This window comes from Babylonia areolata, chromosome 14 (genome assembly GCF_041734735.1).
Source record: "Babylonia areolata isolate BAREFJ2019XMU chromosome 14, ASM4173473v1, whole genome shotgun sequence".
NCBI lineage: Eukaryota > Metazoa > Mollusca > Gastropoda > Neogastropoda > Buccinidae > Babylonia > Babylonia areolata.
Genome location: NC_134889.1, coordinates 10,127,704 through 10,150,128, shown reverse-complemented (window position 1 = coordinate 10,150,128; position 22,425 = coordinate 10,127,704). Strand labels below are relative to the sequence as shown.

The following is a 22,425-nucleotide window of genomic DNA, read 5'->3' as shown; positions in this document are numbered from 1 at the left end:
ATTTGATGTGCAATGGAACTTTTATAAGCCAATGTTTTCTTTTCCCCAGTAGTTAATACTTGTATTATTTTCAAATGTTCTCTTTATAACCACTTCTTCCCATGGGATCTTTGGTGTGATGGTGTTTTTGTATATGTGTGTGTTTTTGTTTGTTTGATAAATATCATTATCTGATGATTGATGTGATTGATTCAGGGGTAAACTGTCATTGCTGACTCATAACAAAACTCATCCACTGACTTATACCCTATCTCCTCTATCCTATTTTACTTATTATTATTAATGTCTTTAGTTTATCACAATGGCATATGGTGTGAAATTGTTGTTTTTTGTTGTTGCATATTTGTCTACATGTAAAAGAAAATTTTTTTAAATATTGATTATCAAAAAACCAACAAAAACATAACCACATCGTCAGGGAGCTGGTACTTTCATGAATATCAAATAGTGTATTGTATGTGTGCATGTCCGTACAGCGACTTCATCTGGCAGTGGTACTTTCATGAATATCAAATAGTGTATTGTATGTATGCATGTCCGTACAGCGACTTCATCTGGCAGTGGTACTTTCATGAATATCAAATAGTGTATTGTATGTATGCATGTCCGTACAGCGACTTCATCTGGCAGTGTGAGTTCTTCAGACAGATGGCATGCCTGGGGGGTTAGAGAAACTGCCCGAGGCTTCAGGCACATGTCAACGTGTTTTCAAAGTACAAAAACAGTAAGTGTTGTGGTATGTCTATCAAAATAGTATATACTCCTTTATTTGTATTATGCTTGCCTATGAGTCATGCTTGACTATGTGTGCATACATATGTGTACACATATATACATGTATGTGAGAATGTGTGTGTGTGTGTGTGTGTGTGTTGTGTGTGTGTGTGTGTGTGTGTGTGTGCATGTGCAAGGTGGGAGGGTGGGGTGGCAGATGTGTATATATGCATGTTTGAATGTATGTTTGTACATATGTATGGATTTTGTCCATGTGTATGTATAGTTCCCTAGGTACATTTTGGTGTGTACATGCAGGTTTAATGAAATGTAATATGTATAATATCATGTGTTTTGTAAAACACCTAATGAAGTTTTCTGGATAGAGTTCTATGTACATGTAAATATCCATTACTGTCATTACTAAAAACCAGACACATGCTCATGAACACACATACATGTTATCAATTCTAAACATGCACACACATACATATGCATGCATGTGCACACAGAGACACACATCACAATCTTACATGCAAACAAGTATGTGCACACACACACGTACACCCACACAACACACACACACATGCACACAACACGCACACACACACACACGCATACCCACACAACACACATGCACACCCACACAACACACGCACACCCACACAACACACACACACGCATATTCACCACACCCATCCTCAGTCCCACACTTCCTCTTCCACACATGATCGTTCCACAAGCTGCGGGCACAAGTCATCTCTGTTGTCCTCCGTGTGATGTGAAAAGTCGCCAGAAGACTGTGAGGAACCGCTGTCGTCCTCTTGCAGCTGAATCACCACACTGGTGCCATCGTCTGTCACGGTGTATTTGCTGCGAAGGTACCCTCTGGGAAAGACAGAAGTAGGAAGAAATGGTTCTGAATTTCACCGTTCGAACTCGAAATTAGATATAATATATGATAATAATAATAAGATCTCCCTCTGTCTATGTGTAAAGAAATTGTTCTAAATTTCACTGTTCGAAGTTAGATATAAAATCTCCCTATGTAAATGTGTATCAAAGTTTGATATAAAATATCCCTGTGTATATGCGTAGACAAATGGTTCCAAATTTCACTTTTCAAAGTTAGATATAAAATATCCCTGTGTATATGTGTAAAGAAATAGTTCTAAATTTCACTCTCCAAATTTACATATAAAATCTTCCTCTGTGTATGTGTAAAGAAATGGTTCTAAATTCTTACTGTTTATAGTTAGATATAAAATATCCCTGTATGCATAAAGAAATGGTTATAAATTTCACTGTTCAAAGTCAGACATAAAAACTCCCTCTGTTTGTGATAGCCTTGAGATTGCCTTAGTGATTGGCGAGGCTCTAAGCATCATAACTTGATTCGATTTGATTCGCTCTGTTTATATCTGAGCCTCTTCACATTTACAGCCCTTCCTGCCCAGTGAGACCTGCTTCAAGATGTCTGACTGATGTCCCCTGGCCAACAGACTCACTTTGGACGATGGAACGTTATAGTGTTCCTGACGCAAGACGCGGTTCCAAATGACGGAACACTATAGCAGTTTCAACAATTACATTTTTTTTCCATGTTTTCCTCATGGGGTAGCATAACAACTGCAGCTACACCGGGTATTGTGAATGTGTCAAGGGTTGAACGGAAAGTTTCATCGTGAGATCCCCTAACAACACACTGGTATCGAAAATGGCGTCGCAGGCGATGCAAGTAGAAATTTTTGGAGCAAACTATATCATGACAGCGGCTTTTACTGCTGCTGAAGTGATTGTAATGCTTCAAACTGAAGGTTTCGACATCGACGAGGATGATGAAGACTTTGGAAAAAGTATCTGCAGTCAAGAAAGCTACCAGCAAGAAGGTACTGCCAGTGACTCAAGATTCTGACGGCAGTGAAGAATGAGGGGGGTGGGCGTACACACGACGTGAGAAGAGGGGTCAGTGGGTCACGTATGACGAGTTTCATTTAGTTACTTTATGTTTTGTATTTTTTTTGATGTTTTTCCTAACCCTAACAAACACACACACTCACACTCTCACACATCACACTCTCACACATGCGCATGCACGCACAAACACACAGTCACACTCACACACACTCTCTCTCTCTCTCTCTTAAACGAACATTTTCAGAAGAAAACATAAAAGAAATAATGTCCAACCAATTACTGTTGACCGAAATTGCCAAATCCCTGTTACATAGTCCAATAGGAGTGTTTCTGTGAAGCAATCTTCCAATACTGAATTTCATTGATTTTTTTTTTTTCATATTGGTGTTCATGCTGTTAATTGCTGTTACACAGATATTTACAAATTGTTGATTCCATTGTTCTAGTTTATCCCTTTTTTTCTGTATATCCCCCTTTAACCATCAATTTCAACCCAAATTGCATGATCACACACATACACACACACACTCACACACACAACACGTCTTATATCACTCAAAGTGAAAAGATGTTAATTTAAAGAAAGAAAGATACACACTCTCTCTCATACAAACACACACACAATCTCACACATACACTCACACACACACACGCACACTGTCTCTCTCTCTCTCACACACACACTCTCGCTCTCACACACGCACACACAAACGATCACTACAGAAACATGAAACAAGACTTACAGAACATCCCCTTCTGTCCACTTGGTTTCGTGAGCCGACCTTGGCTGATTCAGAATGTGGTCCATCAGATGGGCGACAGGAATGATGATCTGTGCTCTGTCCTCTGACATATAACGCTCCATGAGACAAGGGCGGTGGATCGTGTAGTCAATTTCATTCCCGAGTCGTTCGGCGTCAGTGCGCTGATCGTAGGGGTAGACTTCTTCGTGCACCTGTGAATCAAGCGTGGTCAGTGTCTCAAAGACTGTCAAGGGGACAGGTGGAAAACTCAGGGTTGTATTAAAATTCTTTTAATACAGACCATTTCTTTGCTTCTAAATGTTGTGTTTTCTTTAATAATGATAACAAAAATAATAATGATGATGATGATGATGATGATAATGATAACCACAATACTAATCAGTGTCTCAAAGACTGTCAAGTGGACAGGAGGAAAACCTGAGGTTGTATGAAAATTGCGTGCAGTTTTATTTGTTTTTCCTACTGAAGTGGATTTTTCTACAGAATTTTGCCAGGAAGAACCCTTTTGTTGCTGTGGGTTCTTTAACATTCGTTAAGTGCATGCTGCACATGGGACAGCGGTTTATCGTCTCATCCGAATGACTAGCGTCCAGACCACCACTCAAGGTCTAATGGAGGGGTAGAAAATATCGGCGGCTGAGCCGTGATTCAAACCAGCATGCTCAGATTCTCTCGCTTCCTAGGCGGGCGCGTTACCTCCAGGCCATCACTCCAACATGCACACATACACAGAATAACAAGTATACCTGAGCACAGAATCCAGGTCAAAGAGAGACAGAAAGTGTGTTATTTGTAGCATTGACTGAACAGCTGTTTTGATTCTTCTAAAGTGACTTGATGTGTGCATTCATTTCTCAACTGTTTGTCATTAGTTTTTGAATCAGATGGTTTTCAATACTTCCAAAATATTAAAGAGAGAGTGAGAGAGAATATTTTGAGATTTTTCTAAAATGATTCGATGTGTGTATTACTTTCTAAAGTGTTTATTTCATTAGGTTTTTTTTATTCAGATAGTTTTCAATACTTCCAGAATATCAGAGAGAGTGACAGAGATGAAGAGAGAGAAGGGGGCAGAGACTGAGAAAGAACTAAAACACTAAATGAATCAAACGAGACAAAAACAAAAACAAACAAAATTACCAGCTTGTAGACTTTTTCCTCAGTCTGTTGCCCTGCTTTCTCAGAAGCCTCGGTAAAGATGGCAGCCTGGGAGCAGAAGCCCAGGTGTGTGTGTTGAGGTGGGGGGTCCCCAGCCCCTGTGTAGGACACAGCATAGCCATGCTGTCGGCACAGTCCCTCACACCTGCACACAGGACTGCATCATCACCATCACACTCCTCACCCTCACACCTGGCACACAGGACCGCACCATCACACTCCTCACCCTCACACCTGGCACACAGGACCACACCATCACACTCCTCACCCTCACACCTGGCACACAGGACCGCACCATCACCATCACACTCCTCACCCTCACACCTGGCACACAGGACCGCACCATCACACTCCTCACCCTCACACCTGGCACACAGGACCGCACCATCACACTCCTCACCCTCACACCTGGCACACAGGACTGCACCATCACCATCACACTCCTCACCCTCACACCTGGCACACAGGATGCATCATCACACTCCTCACCCTCACACCTGGCACACAGGACCGCACCATCACACTCATCCTCACACCTGGCACACAGGACCGCACCATCACCATCACACTCCTCATCCTCACACCTGGCACACAGGACCGCACCATCACACTCCTCACCCTCACACCTGGCACACAGGACCGCACCATCACACTCCTCATCCTCACACCTGGCACACAGGACCGCACCATCATCATACTCCTCACCCTCACACCTGGCACACAGGACCGCACCATCACACTCCTCACCCTCACACCTGGCACACAGGACCGCACCATCACACTCCTCACCCTCACACCTGGCACACAGGACCGCACCATCACCATCACACTCCTCACCCTCACACCTGGCACACAGGACCACACCATCACCATCACACTCCTCACCCTCACACCTGGCACACAGGACCACACCATCACCATCACACTCCTCACCCTCACACCTGGCACACAGGACCGCACCATCACCATCACACTCCTCACCCTCACACCTGGCCCACAGGACTGCACCATCACCATCACACTCCTCACCCTCACACCTGGCCCACAGGACTGCACCACCACACTCCTCACCCTCACACCTGGCACACAGGACCGCACCATCACCATCACACTCCTCACACTCACATCTTCTGGACACTGTACCCCATCAAGTCTGCTGCACTGTAGTTTCTACCGACCAGCCATGCAACAGCTGTGGTCACACTGTCAAAGCTATACCAATCTGAGGGTCCCGGGTTGGAATCTCGGAAATGGGGACAGGTGGGTTAAGGGTGGAGATTTTCCCAATCTCCCAGGTCAACATATGTGCAGACCTGCTTGTGTCTGAACCCCCTTCATGTGTATTCGCAGAAGATCAAATATGCACATTAAAGATCCTGTAATCCATGTCAGCATTCGGTAGGTTATGGAAACAAGATATCCAGTATGCACACCCCTGAAAACAGTGTATGGCTGCCAACATGGCTGGGTAAATAAACAAAATGGTCATGCACTTAAAATATTACATGTCTGTCTGAATGTGTATGTTTGCATGCCTGAAATCTGATTGAATGACACAGGAAATGAATTATGAGCGCCCAATGGCAGCCGTCAGTCGGCTCTACCTAGGCAGGCAGCCTGTTGTGTAAATGACTCCATGTTTGTTTAGCGCTTAGAGCTTGGTCTCTGATCCAGGATAGGTGCTACATAAGTATCCATATCATCCATCATTCATACTTCATGAACAAAACGCACACAACGTAATCAAAAACACACTCAATCCCTTTGAAAATGAACAAAACACACACAATGTAATCAAAAACACACTCAATCCCTTTGAAAATGAACAAAAGGCACACACCTTAATCAAAAACACACTCAATCCCTTTGAAATACTGACGAACAATACGGAGGTTATAGCAAACAGGCTACAAGCACCAAGTGAGAATGCAGCTCACTGAAAAAGCAAAACTGAACATGCCGCAGAAATATCCATAATCAGCCCAAGGGAAGCAACCAGCTGTTAGATCAATCAGTACCCAGTTTGAAAAGTGTTAAAAGCCGTCTTTGTAATGATAGAAGGTCCGTTTACTGACTCACTGATTTTCAGAACTGGTACTCAGATCAGTTAAATGCACTTAAGGAAAAAATAGATGAACAGACAAACACACACACAGACACACACTTACAAACATACACAGAAAGATGTTTGCCAATGTCAAACATGGTTCTGCGCCAAACAGTTTTTGCCACATGTGTTTACATATCTGCACCATCAATTTTACATGCTTGCTTATTGTTGCATTTTATAATATCAGGATCTTTCTAAGGCAATAATTTGTATGCTTAGTTTGCAGAACCAACATGCCAATAGTTTGTTTTCTTTGTTCCGGGGGGTTGTGGTGGTCAGTATAGTCTACTTCTCTTCTTCACACACACACACACACACACCCTCACACACACCCTCACACACACACACTGACACACACACACACACAGACCCACCATACGCCCTCTCACATCCCCACCTCCAGCTTCCCTCTTTCCCCCTCCATGTTTCTCTTTTTGTTGTTGTTGTCTCATAGCACTTGGAGTGGAGAGACATACCACTGAACACTATGACTACTAACACACACACACACACACTGAACACTATGACTACTATCACACACACACAAACACTGAACACTATGACTACTATCACACACACACACACACACACTGAACACTATGACTACTATCACACACACACACACACTGAACACTATGACTACTATCACACACACACACACACTAAACACTATGACTACTATCACACACACACAAACACTGAACACTATGACTACTATCACACACACACACACACTGAACACTATGACTACTATCACACACACACAAACACTAAACACTATGACTACTATCACACACACACAAACACTGAACACTATGACTACTATCACACACACACAAACACTGAACACTATGACTACTATCACACACACACACACAAACACTGAACACTATGACTACTATCACACACACACAAACACTAAACACTATGACTACTATCATACACACACAAACACTAAACACTATGACTACTATCACACACACACACAAACACTGAACACTATGACTACTATCACACACAAACACTGAACACTATTACTACTATCACACACACACACAAACACTGAACACTATGACTACTATCACACACACACACAAACACTGAACACTATGACTACTATCACACACACACACACACACTGAACACTATGACTTCTATCACACACACACACACAAACACTAAACACTATGACTACTATCACACACACACAAACACTGAACACTATGACTACTATCACACACACACTGAACACTATTACTACTATCACACACACACACGCACACACAAACACTGAACACTATGACTACTATCACACACACACTGAACACTATTACTACTATCACACACACACACACACAAACACTGAACACTATGACTACTATCACACACACACACAAACACTGAACACTATGACTACTATCACACACACACACACAAACACTGAACACTATGACTACTATCACACACACACACACAAACACTGAACACTATGACTACTATCACACACACACACACAAACACTGAACACTATGACTACTATCACACACACACACAAACACTGAACACTATGAGTACTATCACACACACACACAAACACTGAACACTATGAGTACTATCACACACACACACAAACACTAAACACTATGACTTCTATAACACACACATACACACAAACACTAAACACTATGACTACTATCACACACACACACACACTGAACACTATGACTTCTATCACATACACACACACAAACTCTAAACACTATGACTACTATCACACACACAAACACTGAACACTATGACTACTATCACACACACACACAAACACTAAACACTATGACTACTATCACACACACACACACACACAAACACTGAACACTATGACTACTATCACACACACACACACAAACACTGAACACTATGACTACTATCACACACACACACACACACACTGAACACTGTGCCTTCTATCACACACACACACACAAACACAATTTCAGTTTAGGATAAATCAGAAAGAAAATAAAAAATCATTCCATGTGTGAGCGTATTCATACCTGCAATTTGTAGCACTGTCTTAGAGTAAAGATACACATATATATATGTGTTGTTTTTTCATGTGCAGAGGTATGTTATAATGCACTGTTGTATATGTGCTGTTTCATGTACGATGCTTTGAGCCCAGTACATGGGGAGTTTGCCCCATATAAGTACTATCTGTTATTATTATTATCATTATTCCATGTATCATAAACAATGTCATCTTTTTGTTGCCTCTCGCTAGACGTACAATCTACCACCACTCTCACCATTGCTGAAACTGCTCCCGTGTCCACTCAAACTTGTGATCCCAGTGGCGAAAGCCGCTGAAACCCGGAAACAGGACGTTGAAGTCAGCGTTTGGTGTTGTCACGATGACCAAACGTGGTCGCAAACATCCGAAGACGTTGTGCGTCACCTTTTCCAGCACGTCAGGCTCCAGGTGTTCGATTCTGCGACAAAGTGCACTGCTTCCATGTTTCTTCTGCTTGAGTGGTGGTGGTGGTGGTGGGGGGGGGGGGGTGCTTTGTGCTGGATGCTGTTGATTTTCTTCTGGCTTTTCTTTTTTCAGCAGTTCTGTGTGGTGTAATGTATATACATGGATCTTCAGATGTAGAGTGAAATTAGAATACCTGATTGATAACTAATTGTATGTTAACTTTAAACCTACATATTATTTGATATTTCATGGTGGTCTGTCAGAAAAATAATCTTTACACATTGGTATAAATGACTGAAATGTACACAACTGTGGTTTGACTGGAAAGAAAACAAACAAATGTAAAAAAAAAAAATCACACATATTCAAACCTGATATACCATATTATAAATGTCTGACATACCCACACACATACAAGTGAACATATACACACACACTCGAGTGTATACACACACTCAGACACACACACACACACACACTAAATAACTAATCAGAGCGAACATCTCCATACAATTCCACAAGTGATGCTGCCTGGACTCCTGCCACCCTGCTGTCCAAATCCCCAGCACTGCCATGAAACAGCGACACACGCAGAGGGGTGGGCCGAGGAATCACGTGCTCAAAGACGCTCGGCTGGACGAACTTGCAGCCTCCTTTGAGAACCGTCAGATCTGCATCGACCAGAGCAATGCGTCGCATGGACTCCACATTCTTCAAGAAGTAGATGATTTTACACTCGGCACAGCCAAAGTCCACTACCTGCAACAAAATGTTGAAGAATCCAAGTAAGAGTGTGGTCACTGAGATACAAAAAAAAGGGAAAAGTTCTGAAGGAAGAAACAATGAGCATTAATAGTTATCATGATAACACTATAGGGAGTACTGATAATAATCACTGACTGTGATCCACAGGCCCTGTGTCCTTCTTGTGGGACCCCTTCCTGGAAACAGGCCCTGTGTCCTTCTTGTGGGACCTCTTCCTGGAAACAGGCCCTGTGTCTTTTCTGTGGGATCCCTTCCTGGAAACAGGCCTTGTGCTGCCGCCATCAATGTCCAGTTCCTGGAGGTCTTTGGTGTAGTGATCTCATCCCACCGCACCCCCACCCTCCACCTCCTTGCTGCTAACCAGGGTGAGGGGATGAGCCTGCCCCCTCCCCACTGCCATCCACCCTCTGGGAGCCCCACAGTGGGGGTGCTAGAGGGACACTGCAGACGGCTCAAGGAAGGAGGATGCTTAAGACAGAGGCCTTCAAACTGATCTTTCATGCCCTGGAGGTGCGCGCACACACACACACACACACACACACATACACATCCTCCACACATCCACACCACAACACAAATGCACACTCAAGCAGAGTGGACTGATGGCCTAGAGGTAACTCATCCGCCTTGGAAGCGAGAGAATCTGAGTGCACCGGTTTGAATCACAGCAGCTGCCAGTATTTTTTCCCCCTCCACTAGACCTTCAGTGGTGGTCTGGATGCTAGTCATTCGGATGAGACAATAAACCAAGATCCTGTGTGCAGCATGCACTTAGCACACGTAAAAGAACCCACAACAACAAAAGGGTTGTCCCTGGCAAAATTCTGTAGAAAAATCCACTTCAATAGGTAAAACAAATAAAAAACTGCAGGCAGGACAAAATGCAAAAAAATAGGTGGCAGCCTGAATTTCACACAGAGGAATCTGTTGTGAAAAAAGAGCAATACAATACAATACAATACAATACACGCCTACATCACATTTTGACCTTAGCCAATGGCCAAGAAATGAACGGGTCTTTCAAAAACTAGCTGACCAGTTTTCACCAAACATGTATTTATCCCAAGAAGACTTTTTGAATAATCATTCACCCAACATATATTTGTCCTTTGAAGATGTTTTTAAGTATCATATACTTTGGAAAATTCTGAACTGTCTGAATCCAAATTCAGCTGGTATCTATCTTTGATTGATCATGTTTTTGTGAGCATGCTTTGTACTGTTAGAGGGATGTTTAATTCACTGTCTGTCAGTCCAGTCCTTCGTAGCTCTTTCTTTTTGTCCAGTGTCAATTCAGTCATTCCACAACCTCTTCCCCATGTACACCCTCCCCCATTTCCACGCACACACACACGTTTTTTTTCTCTTCTTCTTACATTATTAAACAGTGAAAAGACACTAAAGTAAAGAAACACCCACACCCCACCACACCCCACCCCACCATACCACACACCACACCACACAAAACACACCACACCACACAAAACACATCACACCACACCAACACCACACCACACAAAACACATCACACCACACCAACACCACACCAGACACAACACACCACACCACACCAACACCACACCAGACACAACACACCACACCACACAAAACACACCACACCACACAAAACACATCACACCACACCAACACCACACCAGACACAACACACCACACCACACAAAACACACCACACCACACAAAACACATCACACCACACCAACACCACACCACACAAAACACATCACACCACACCAACACCACACCAGACACAACACACCACACCACACAAAACACACCACATCAAGCCACACAAAACACACCACACCACACAAAACACATCACACCACACCAACACCACACCACACAAAACACATCACACCACACCAACACCACACCAGACACAACACACCACATCAAACCACACAAACCACACCACATCAAACCACACAAAACACACCACACCAACAGCACAGCACAGCACACCAACACCACACCACACCACACCACACAAACCACACCACACCACACCACACAAAACACACCACACCACACAAAACACACCACACCAAACCACACAAAACACACCATACCAAACCACACTACACAAAACACACCACACCACACAAAACACACCACACCAAACACACACACCACAACACACCACACCACACAAAACACACCACACCACACCACACCAACACACCACACCACACCACACAAAACACACCACACCACACCATACCACACAAAACACACCACACCACACCACACCACCACACCACACCACACAAAACACACCACACCACACCAACACCACACCACATAACACCACACCACACCATACCACCCATACACCACACCACACTACACCACATGACACAAAACACACCACACCACACCACACAAAACACACCACACCACACCACACCACACCACACAAAACACACGCACACACCCTACCGACTCCACACAATGTTTCCTTAAGACGTCCTGCACCAAGGCATAGCGCTGAGAATACACAGGGGGATTGAACTTGGGACCTCCGTGTCCTGCCGCCCCTTCCTCTTCATGGTGACATGCCTGACAGCCGTTTGGTTGTGGAGCGCCAGCACCATCAGCCCCTGCACATCTTTCTTCACCCAGGTCTGTGCTTGTACTCATGGCCTTGGAGAACGCTGCGATACTGTCTGTACAACACTGGTGGAGTGGTTCAGCTGTCTTAGAAATGAAGTCAGTGGAACTTAAGAGGAACTCAGGATCTGGAACCAAAACAAATTCTTTGAAAAATCTAAAGTACAGCTTCTCTTTGGTCTTTTATTTTGTTTAAGCAGACATTTTAAAAGCAGACATTTTAAAAATTAAAATCTTACCTCTGAATAAAAAGAAGAAAAAAGAAAAAAGAAATAAAAATCTGCTCAGAAACACGGAGTTTATTTCACTCAGCAACACAGACTTCTTTCTGTTCCCTCTTCAACACAACAACACAGACTTCTTTCTGTTCCCCCTTCAACACAACAACACAGACTTCTTTCTGTTCCCTCTTCAACACAACAACACAGACTTCTTTCTGTTCCCTCTTCAACACAGACTTCTTTCTGTTCCCTCTTCAACACAACAACACAGACTCTTCAACACAACAACACAGACTTCTTTCTGTTCCCCCTTCAACACAACAACACAGACTTCTTTCTGTTCCCTCTTCAACACAACAACACAGACTTCTTTCTGTTCCCTCTTCAACACAACAACACAGACTTCTTTCTGTTCCCTCTTCAACACAGACTTCTTTCTGTTCCCTCTTCAACACAACAACACAGACTTCTTTCTGTTCCCCCTTCAACACAACAACACAGACTTCTTTCTGTTCCCTCTTCAACACAACACAGACTTCTTTCTGTTCCCTCTTCAACACAGACTTCTTTCTGTTCCCTCTTCAACACAACAACACAGACTTCTTTCTGTTCCCTCTTCAACACAACAACACAGACTTCTTTCTGTTCCCTCTTCAACACAACAACAGACAAGGAAATGGCTTGATTTGGAAAAAGCGGAGTCAAATGAGACACAGACTTCTTTCTGTTCCCCCTTCAACACAACAACACAGACTTCTTTCTGTTCCCCCTTCAACACAACAACACAGACTTCTTTCTGTTCCCTCTTCAACACAACAACACAGACTTCTTTCTGTTCCCTCTTCAACACAACAACACAGACTTCTTTCTGTTCCCTCTTCAACACAACAACACAGACTTCTTTCTGTTCCCTCTTCAGCACAATAACACAGACTTCTTTCTGTTCCCCCTTCAACACAACAACACACTTCTTTCTGTTCCCTCTTCAACACAACAACACAGACTTCTTTCTGTTCCCTCTTCAACACAACAACACAGACTTCTTTCTGTTCCCTCTTCAACACAACAACACAGACTTCTTTCTGTTCCCTCTTCAACACAACAACACAGACTTCTTTCTGTTCCCTCTTCAGCACAACAACACAGATTTCTGTCTGTTCCCCCTTCAACACAACAACACAGACTTCTTTCTGTTCCCTCTTCAACACAACAACACAGACTTCTTTCTGTTCCCTCTTCAACACAACAACACAGACTTCTTTCTGTTCCCTCTTCAACACAACAGACAAGGAAATGGCTTGATTTGGAAAAAAGCGCAGTCAAATGAGTGGCACCATAACAAAATTTATTAGGTGTTTATCTTCCTTCTGTTATTCTTATTACATTGGTATTATCATTATATCTGTCTATCTATCTATCTGTCTGTTTATATGAAAATAATAATGTTTAATTTCGTTTTTGTTTTACTTTTTCAACCATATCACTTGAATAATTCATGTATAGCCTTCATCTTAGGTGTGTATGAAATTGTAAGTAAAAAAAAAAAAAAAAAAAAAAAAAAAAAAAAAAAAAATCTCCATAATCTGTTACACACTCTCATTTTATGAAATTACTTGTGACATTTCCCTCACATTTACTGATCATTATTCTGATACATGTAATCAGTGATCTCTCTCTTTCTCCCCCCCCCCCCCCCCCCTCAACCCCCTATCTGTCTATATATATATATATATGTGTGTGTGTGTGTGTGTGTGTGTGTGTGTGTGTGTTAAAACAACAGCAGATACATAAGTCAGATAGTGTGCTAATATCTCCACTGTTGGAAAATAAGGATTCATACATTCATTCTAGATTCTCCACCATGGAGGAGGAAGAGTGACCAAGCGTTGGCTATTTCATTCACACTCATGGGACACAGATGTAATGCACAGGCATGCATTATGCATCAACAGAGGACCTCCAACTAAGGTGTAACTCCAGTAAAGTTTTAAGGGAAACTGACCTCACCAAGCCCAAGACACGGCAAGCACCTCAACATGCACAACTTTGATAAGAGCCTTGAACACTGACGGTGAGGAAGGAACACACTGCAGACCAATTCAGCTCAGTGTACAAGGAGGGACTGTTGTGAGTTGGTGGCCTAGCGGTAACATGCCTGCCTAGGAAGCAAGAGAGTGCACGGATCAAATCCCACTCACTCAACCAAACCTTGAGTGGTGGTCTGGATGCTAGTCATTCAGTTGAGATGATAAACCAATGTCTGAGAGCAGCATGCACTTTGTGTGTGTAAAAGAACCTATGACAACAAAAGGGTTGCCCCTAAAAAGTCCCTAGAAAGATACATTTTGATTTTGACAGTAAAACTATACGTGCACATATATATCTTAAAATGTATGGTTGGCGTTGCACTGTGGTAACATGATCTCCCTGGGAGAACAGCTCAATTTCAATTTGCAGGCAGGAAAAAAATGAAGAAAAAAGGTGGCACTGCACTGTAGCAATGCGGTCTCCCTCATGGGCGTACACACACACACACACACACATACAGATAGATAGATAGAAGGATAGATATAGATAAAGATCTCCCTGGGAAGAGCAGCACACATTTCACACAGAGAAATATGTCGAGACTCGGAGTAACATACATAATACAATACAATCTGATGACCACCTGACCATGGAAAACATCAAAGCAGCATAGGAGGTAGGATGGACCCAAGGAAGCTACAGCCCTGGTGGAACAGACCACCATCAGTTCTCAGGGAGACTTTTGCAGGTTTTCCCCATCCTAGCCACAATTTACGCCAAAGAAAAAAAAACAACAACAACCAAAGCAACCCCCAAAACAAGAACATAAAGCACAAAAACCTGAACACCCTAACCCATCAGACAAACAGAAATCTGCAAGTATCACTAACACCTTAGGACGCAGGCCTGACAATGCCATATCATTATCATTGTTGATACAGATGAAGCACCTATCTTTAGTCAAAGACCAAACTATAAGCGCTTTACATACACAAACATGGAGTCTTGCTCAACAGGCTGCCTATCTGAGAGCTGCCTTTGGGCACTCATCATTTGTCTCCTGTGTCATTCAGTCAGTCTTCAGCCACATGCACACACATGTATATTTGAGTGGATTTTCTTTTCTTTAGAAGTTTGTTGCCGTGGCTTCTTTTTTCGTATGCTACATGCTGCACACAGGACTTCGGTTTGTCCTCTCAAGATCTTGCATGGAGTTACTGCAGTACGTGCCGAGCCCAGTGATCACAGTGGTGGGCTCACTTGTGGATGCTGGACTGACTGCAGCCTCCAGTAGTAGTAGTAGTGTAGGGACTGGCATTTGACTGCCTAGGCCTCATGGCCTTTTTTTTTTATGTCCCCTTCAATATCGGTCTCCTTGTATTTGTGGGATACATTTATGTTTTCTTTTACATGTTCTGTAAATCACTCATCAAAGTCAGTAAATTTTTCTTTTAAATTGATGTTCATGTCAAGGAGATTTTTGAACACATTAGTATTTTGTGCAAGTTTAGTTTCCAGTGGTAGTGCATTCCATATATGTGCAATTCTATTAGCTAATGAATTTTTCCTTAGGTTAGTATTACAGTGCTCCTTACAAATTTTCATCATTGAATTTCTTGTATTCTCATAATCTGACATTCTAAAAACATTATTCACACTGACTTCATTATAGCAATTTAACATTTTGTATGTTTCTATTAAATCCCCTCTTAGCCTTCTTCCCTTTAATGAATGCAGATTTAAGTATATAAGTCTCTGTTGATAGCTCACAGATTTGCATTCTTTTAATATTTTAGTTGCTCTTCTTTGTACCCTTTCTATAGCTATAGATTGTCTCTTGAGGTATGGGTGCCACACAATATTACCATATTCCACTTGTGATCTAACTAATGCTTTATACAGTTTAAGAAATATATCTCTATCTAAATAGGTGAATGTTCTCTTAATTATTCCTATCATCTGGCTGGCTTTATTTATTATATTCTGTATATGTATGTCAAAAGATAGTTTATTATAAAAAAAATATGCCAAGGTATTTGTCCTGTGTGGTGTCTTCTATAGTCACATGGTATTTGTTTTCTGGATTTTTTCTTCCCATGTGCATTATTTTACACTTTGATATGTTAAAATGTAGATTCCATCTATCAGTCCAGTCTTGTAACTTATATAAGTCCTTTTGTAGTGTAGTATTATTTTGTGCATTGCCGTAATTTTAGTATCATCAGCAAATATTTTTCATTTGCTTTCTATACTTTCAGGAAGGTCATTTATGTATATTGTAAATAGCACTGGGCCAAGTATGCTACCTTGTGGTATACCACTAACAACATTTTCATTTGCTGACATTTTTTCTCCAATTCTAACTACCTGTGTTCTTTCTGACAAGAAGTTTTCTGTCCAGTTCAGTATACTTCCAGTAATACTATATGAAGCTAATTTCAATAAAAGTCTTTGATGTGGTACAGAGTCAAATGCTTTTCTAAAGCCTAAATAAATTATGTCTACAGGTTTACCCATATCTATCATTTTTATGAGATCTTCAATTACTTCTAAGAGCTGTGTTGTACACGATCTTCTCTGTCTAAAACCATGTTGACAGTCTGCATACAGATTGTTTGCTGTCATGTGTGACAATCCTTCTTCTGTCCAGCAACAAAACAGCCGTGCTCCCTGCTTCAGGATATCGTCAACGCCATCAACTTTGGGATCTTTGCTTCCTAAGATGGCACAATCCCACCAACCCCTGTACAGTTTGTAACTGTCTGTTCAATGTGTCCCTAGCTTGGCCCTTTCTCTTATGATATGATATGATATGATATCGCTGCAGACATATTTAGGCTTCTTAGCCTTTAGTCTGGTCTTAGTACTCGAAGTCTTTTTATCATAACGTCCAATACACTTTTTCTTGTTTCTTTTTCCTTTTACCACAATATGTACATGCGGTCTGCCCAGTGATTGTCCAGCCTAGCTTTGAAAGCGTTGAGAGAGGGGGCGCTGACCACAGAATCTGGTAGGGCGTTCCACGGGTTCACCATCCGGAAGAAGTAATGCTGGCTCACTTGTCCGTTGCATGGCCTCTTCTTGAGCCTCAGGTTATGCCCACGGGTCTGTCTGTCACTGTTTTCTAGGACCAGGGGGCTTTCCACTTTATACAGTCCATGGGTAAACTTGTAGGCCTCAATCATGTCTCCTGTCCCTACGGTACTGCATGCTGGGTATTTTCATTCTGGCTAGGCGCTCCTCATATGTACTGTTTGCCAGCCCGGAGACCATTTTTGTTGCTGTCCTGAGAACACCCTCGATGAGGTCTTTGTCTTTCTGGTAACGGGGTGACCACACAACATTGGCAAATTCCAGGTGAGGGCATATCAGTGCAATGAAGAGCTGTCTCATTGTGTCCATGTCTTGGTACTGGTATGACCTTCTGATCAGCCCTAAGATCCTGTTGGCCTTGTTGACTTGTGTCTCAATGTGCTGTCTGAACTTGAGTTCCTGGTCCATCATTACTCCCAGATCCTTCTCACCTTTTGATGATTCCAACACCACTCTCTCATCGCTGTTGTGTAGTCTCATGTTGTACTCTGCTTTGGGGTTATTGTGTCCTAGATGTAGGACCTTGCACTTTGATGCATTGAAGCGCAGTTGCCAGAGATCGGCCCAGCTGACAAGGTTGTCAAGGTCCTGTTGGATCCTATCTCTCTTACTTTCCATTTCCACCGAGTCATACACTTTCGTGTCGTCTGCTTACATTTCACAGAAGCAGCTGACCATTTCCGGCATGTCATTTATGAAGAGGACGAACAGCACTGGGCCCAGAACACTACCTTGAGGGACTCCGCTCAACACAGGTTCCCAGCTTGAGACACTGCCATTGACACACACTCTTTGTCTCCTGCCCACCAAGAAGTTTGTGATCCACGCCACAACCTGAGAGGTGACTCCATATGATTTGAGCTTGATGATGAGACATTCGTGGGGTACAGAATCAAATGCCTTGGCAGAGTCTAGATAGATTGCGTCTATTGGTTTCCCTTCGTCTAGTGACTTGGTCCATGCATCTAGCACCCTCAGGAGGTTTGTGACACAAGATCTTTGGCTGATGACCCATGTTGGCAAGGTACCAGAAAGTTGTTGTCTTCCATGTGAGCTATCACTTTGTCCCTGATGATGGATTCCATGATTTTACAGACTGTGCAGGTTAGGCTCACTGGTCTGTAGTTACTGGGTTGGTTCCTGTCTCCTTTTTTGAACAGAGGGGTGACATTAGCTTCTTTCCACTCTCTTGGCAGTTTCTCTTCTTCTGATTTCATGAAAATCATTGATAGAGGCTCTGCCAGCTCCTCTGCGAGTTCCTTCAGTACACGTGTGTGAATGCTGTCCGGGCCAGGGGATTTTCCAGTATCCAACTGTTTGAGTTTCTTCAGCACCTCTTCTTTGGTAAAACAAATCTTGTCTAACTTTTTTGGGCACTCTCTATCCTCACAAGTAGGCATCTCTTCCAGTCTCTCCTTCATGAAAACACTACAGAAGAATCTGTTCAGGGTTTCTGATTTATCCTCATTACTGGTAACTGTCCTTCCACTCTCATCAACGAGATCCGAGACTCCTTGCTTTGTCTTCAATTTACTGTTTGCATAAGCGTCGAATGCTTTTGGATTTTTATTCGTGTCCCTGGCAATAGATTTTTCAAAGTTTCTGACAGCACTTCGGCATGCTCCTTTGGCCTGATTTCTTGCCTTCGCATAGGCTAGGTAATCTTTACCTTCCTTAGTTTCCATATATCTCCTGAAGCATTCCCTCTTTTTCTTGAGTTTTCCAAGTGCCTTCTCATCCCACCACAGAGGCTTTCTCTTTTTCATATTTTCACAGTTCCTTCCCCCAGTACTGATTTTGGGGATGCCATGGTCTGCGTTATGTCATTTTGAAGCAGTCCCATGCCTCTTGAACATCAAGATCCTTCACCTTTTCAGACAAGTTCTCGCCTCTCATAAGTTCCCTAAGCTTTTTGTAGTCTCCCTTAGAGTAGCTGTACCTTGTCTGTTGTGCCTTTGAGCCTTCTTTTGTGTAAGCCTGAAATTCAAAGAGCAGGATATGATGATGGCTTTTTCCAAGCGGAGGGCTATGTACAATGTTTCTGACCATACCTTCCTCGTTGCTAAAAATCAGATCAATCAGGGAAGGGGCATGGTTAGGATGAGTGTGCGTAGGAAGCCTTACATGTTGTGTCAGAAAGGTCTGTCTTACAAATCTCTCAAGAAACACAGTAGCTTTATGGTTTGGACTAGATGGGGAAGTTTTGTTGTTCCAGTCAATCTCTTTGAGATTAAAGTCACCTGTTAAGAGTACATGCGACCTGTCACAGATCGTATCTTTCACAAGACTATACAACGCTGTATTTTCTTCCGGTGTATTGCTGTCGGATCTGTACACACAACCTACTAGCAGTCTGTCTCCTCTGTCCAGCTTGATCTCTGCCCACACTGTGTCTTTTGATCCTGGTTTATCAGAGACTTTCACTTCTTGAGCTGAAAGGTGTTTCTTTACATAGATCAAAACTCCCCTTTCCACATTCTTTTCACAAATATTGCTAAAACAATCATATCCATCCAAGGTCAGTTCCACTGACTGTGCATCAAAATGAAAATTTTTTGGTACCACTTCTGTTATACACACAATGTCCGGGTCATCGTTTTCAATCACAAATAAAAGCTCTGTACGTTTGTTTAAAAGGCTATCTACATTTGAGTATGTACATTTCACAGTTCCTGTGTTCTTCACTCTTTGTCCTGTTTGCCCTCCTTGGGGTGGGCAGCCTGGTTTCTTGCCACGTTGACTACCTTTAATCTTCTTATCACCCAGTTCGCTGTTTCTCCCTTTGCGGCTGCCTCCTCTCGCTTCTGATTCCTTTCGGCAACCAGGTTTCTCATGTGGTCTCGCTGTAAAAGGGTTAAATCTTGCTTCAGGTTGATTGAGTGGAACTTGCTGTCGTCATGTTCTTTTACTTTCTTGGATGCCCTGAGTGCTGCTGTGACTTCCTCTTTCGAGCTTAGGGTGGCTAGTATCGGTCTCGGTTTTGCTTTGCTCCCGGCATCTGTACTTCTTCTGCCAAGTCTTTTCACATCCTTAACTGTGACGGACACGCCAAGACCTCTGTCACACATGTCTCTCGTAATTTTGGTGTCATGTTCTTTGCGATCGCTCGGTTCCGTGGACTGACTTTCTTCTACGCCAAAAATGACGATGTTAGCCTTTCTATGGTCTTGGTCTTCCATCTCTTCCACTCCTGACTGAGCTACTTTGGCGCTGTTTTGGTTTGTTTGGGTTTCCTGGTCGCTTTGAGCAGTTTGCATTTCTCTCACTGTTTTCTACAAGGCCCTGATATCATTGTCAAGACTCTCGGCTTCCTGTTTTGTTGCTTTTTGTTCCAGTGACTGCTCCGCTGTTTCAAGTCTGCTTTCTAACTGACTCAGAAACTCCCTGCACCTGTCCTCTACTGCCTTATCGGAGAGTACTGCCTGTAGTGCTGGTTGGTTGCATTTCTCACAGAACCAGTGATTATTATTCTTATCTTATCTTATCTTATATCTTGCCTCGCCATGACTGCGTATTCACCTTCACTCATTTTTACGCACTTGATGCAGTGCCACGCCGTGCAGCGTTCGCTGGAGAGGAGCTTGTCTTTGTTGTCGCTGAAAGTTTTTTTGCAGCCTTCACATTCTGCTACACTCTCGGTACTCTCATTGTCCCATTGATCCCTACTCTGACTGCTCTGCCTTTGTACCATTGCCTCAGCTTTCTTTGTACTTGCTTTCTTAGACCTACGATTCCCGCCGGCGCTTTTCTTTTCCATTCTCTCTTCCAGTTACTAAGTTAGTCCTAACACTGAACAGACCACAGACACGCCAATTATACTGAAAATCTTGTTGAAATGTCGCAGATTTACTCCTGGAAGCATTCGCCTATCACTTCCCTAGTTTGTACTAGACGATGTTACTAAGTTTACACTCTAACAAACAACTTCTAAACATTCATCTTTCTCGGAGCTTTTGAAAACTGCGGCCATCTTCGCTTACATCCCCCTTCACCCCCTGTTCCCACTATCCACAAACAAAATATCACCTCGACATGCCAATAATGGTCAGCAGTGACCCTGGGCATAATGCAGATGATGAAGATTTTCAACCGCACAGACACACATGCAACGTGCAAATGAACTGAAGATTTCGGGAAAAGGCCCCCATAATAATCTAACCGGGCGTACAAAAGTCAAACGGATTTCTGAATAAAGAGTCTTATTGCCGATAGGTCGTTAAACTCAACTCTAACAGAATAAAGAGCAACCCGCTCGCACCACAAGTGAGATGGTAAATTTGGGGCGGACTCGTGAAACACTTGTAGAACATACAAAGCACACCGTAACCACGTTCAACCTGCTTCCTCCAGGAACTGACGGAACTGAAAGTAGCATGTCCTGGATCGGAAGAGTTATCGTTCATTGCTTGGCTGCGAATAACACTAATAAAGATGTATTTATTAATGTATATAACCTATTATTAGGACAGAAAGTATCTTGAATCATAAGACGAACAAGATTTAGCCATTGAATTAAGGTCTTAATATCACAGGTTCACTTTGTACACA

General features: G+C 42.8%; 1 protein-coding gene across 1 annotated transcript; it reads right to left on the bottom strand.

Moving 5' to 3' along the window:
• Nucleotides 1-722: 722 nt before the first annotated feature.
• On the bottom strand, nt 723-22,229 carry LOC143289478 (small RNA 2'-O-methyltransferase-like). The gene is made up of 7 exons (XM_076598455.1): nt 22,136-22,229; nt 12,365-12,663; nt 9,651-9,898; nt 8,970-9,152; nt 4,536-4,698; nt 3,375-3,586; nt 723-1,602 (listed from the first exon to the last, which is right to left on the bottom strand). Exons 1-7 carry the CDS (start codon nt 22,185-22,187, stop codon nt 1,416-1,418), a joined length of 1,344 nt encoding a protein of 447 aa, XP_076454570.1. The 5' UTR covers nt 22,188-22,229; the 3' UTR covers nt 723-1,415.
• Nucleotides 22,230-22,425: the final 196 nt, after the last annotated feature.

Excerpts from the sequence above, each read along its gene's own strand:
- LOC143289478 (XM_076598455.1), bottom strand. The coding sequence starts at position 22,187 with ATGTTCTACAAGTGTTTCACGAGTCCGCCCCAAATTTACCATCTCACT. Across the intron at positions 12,664-22,135 it reads AATTTACCATCTCACTTGTG|ATCCTGAGTTCCTCTTAAGT; the intron begins GTGCGAGCGGGT and ends TTTTGGTTCCAG. Across the intron at positions 9,899-12,364 it reads GGAAACATTGTGTGGAGTCG|GTAGTGGACTTTGGCTGTGC; the intron begins GTAGGGTGTGTG and ends ATTTTGTTGCAG.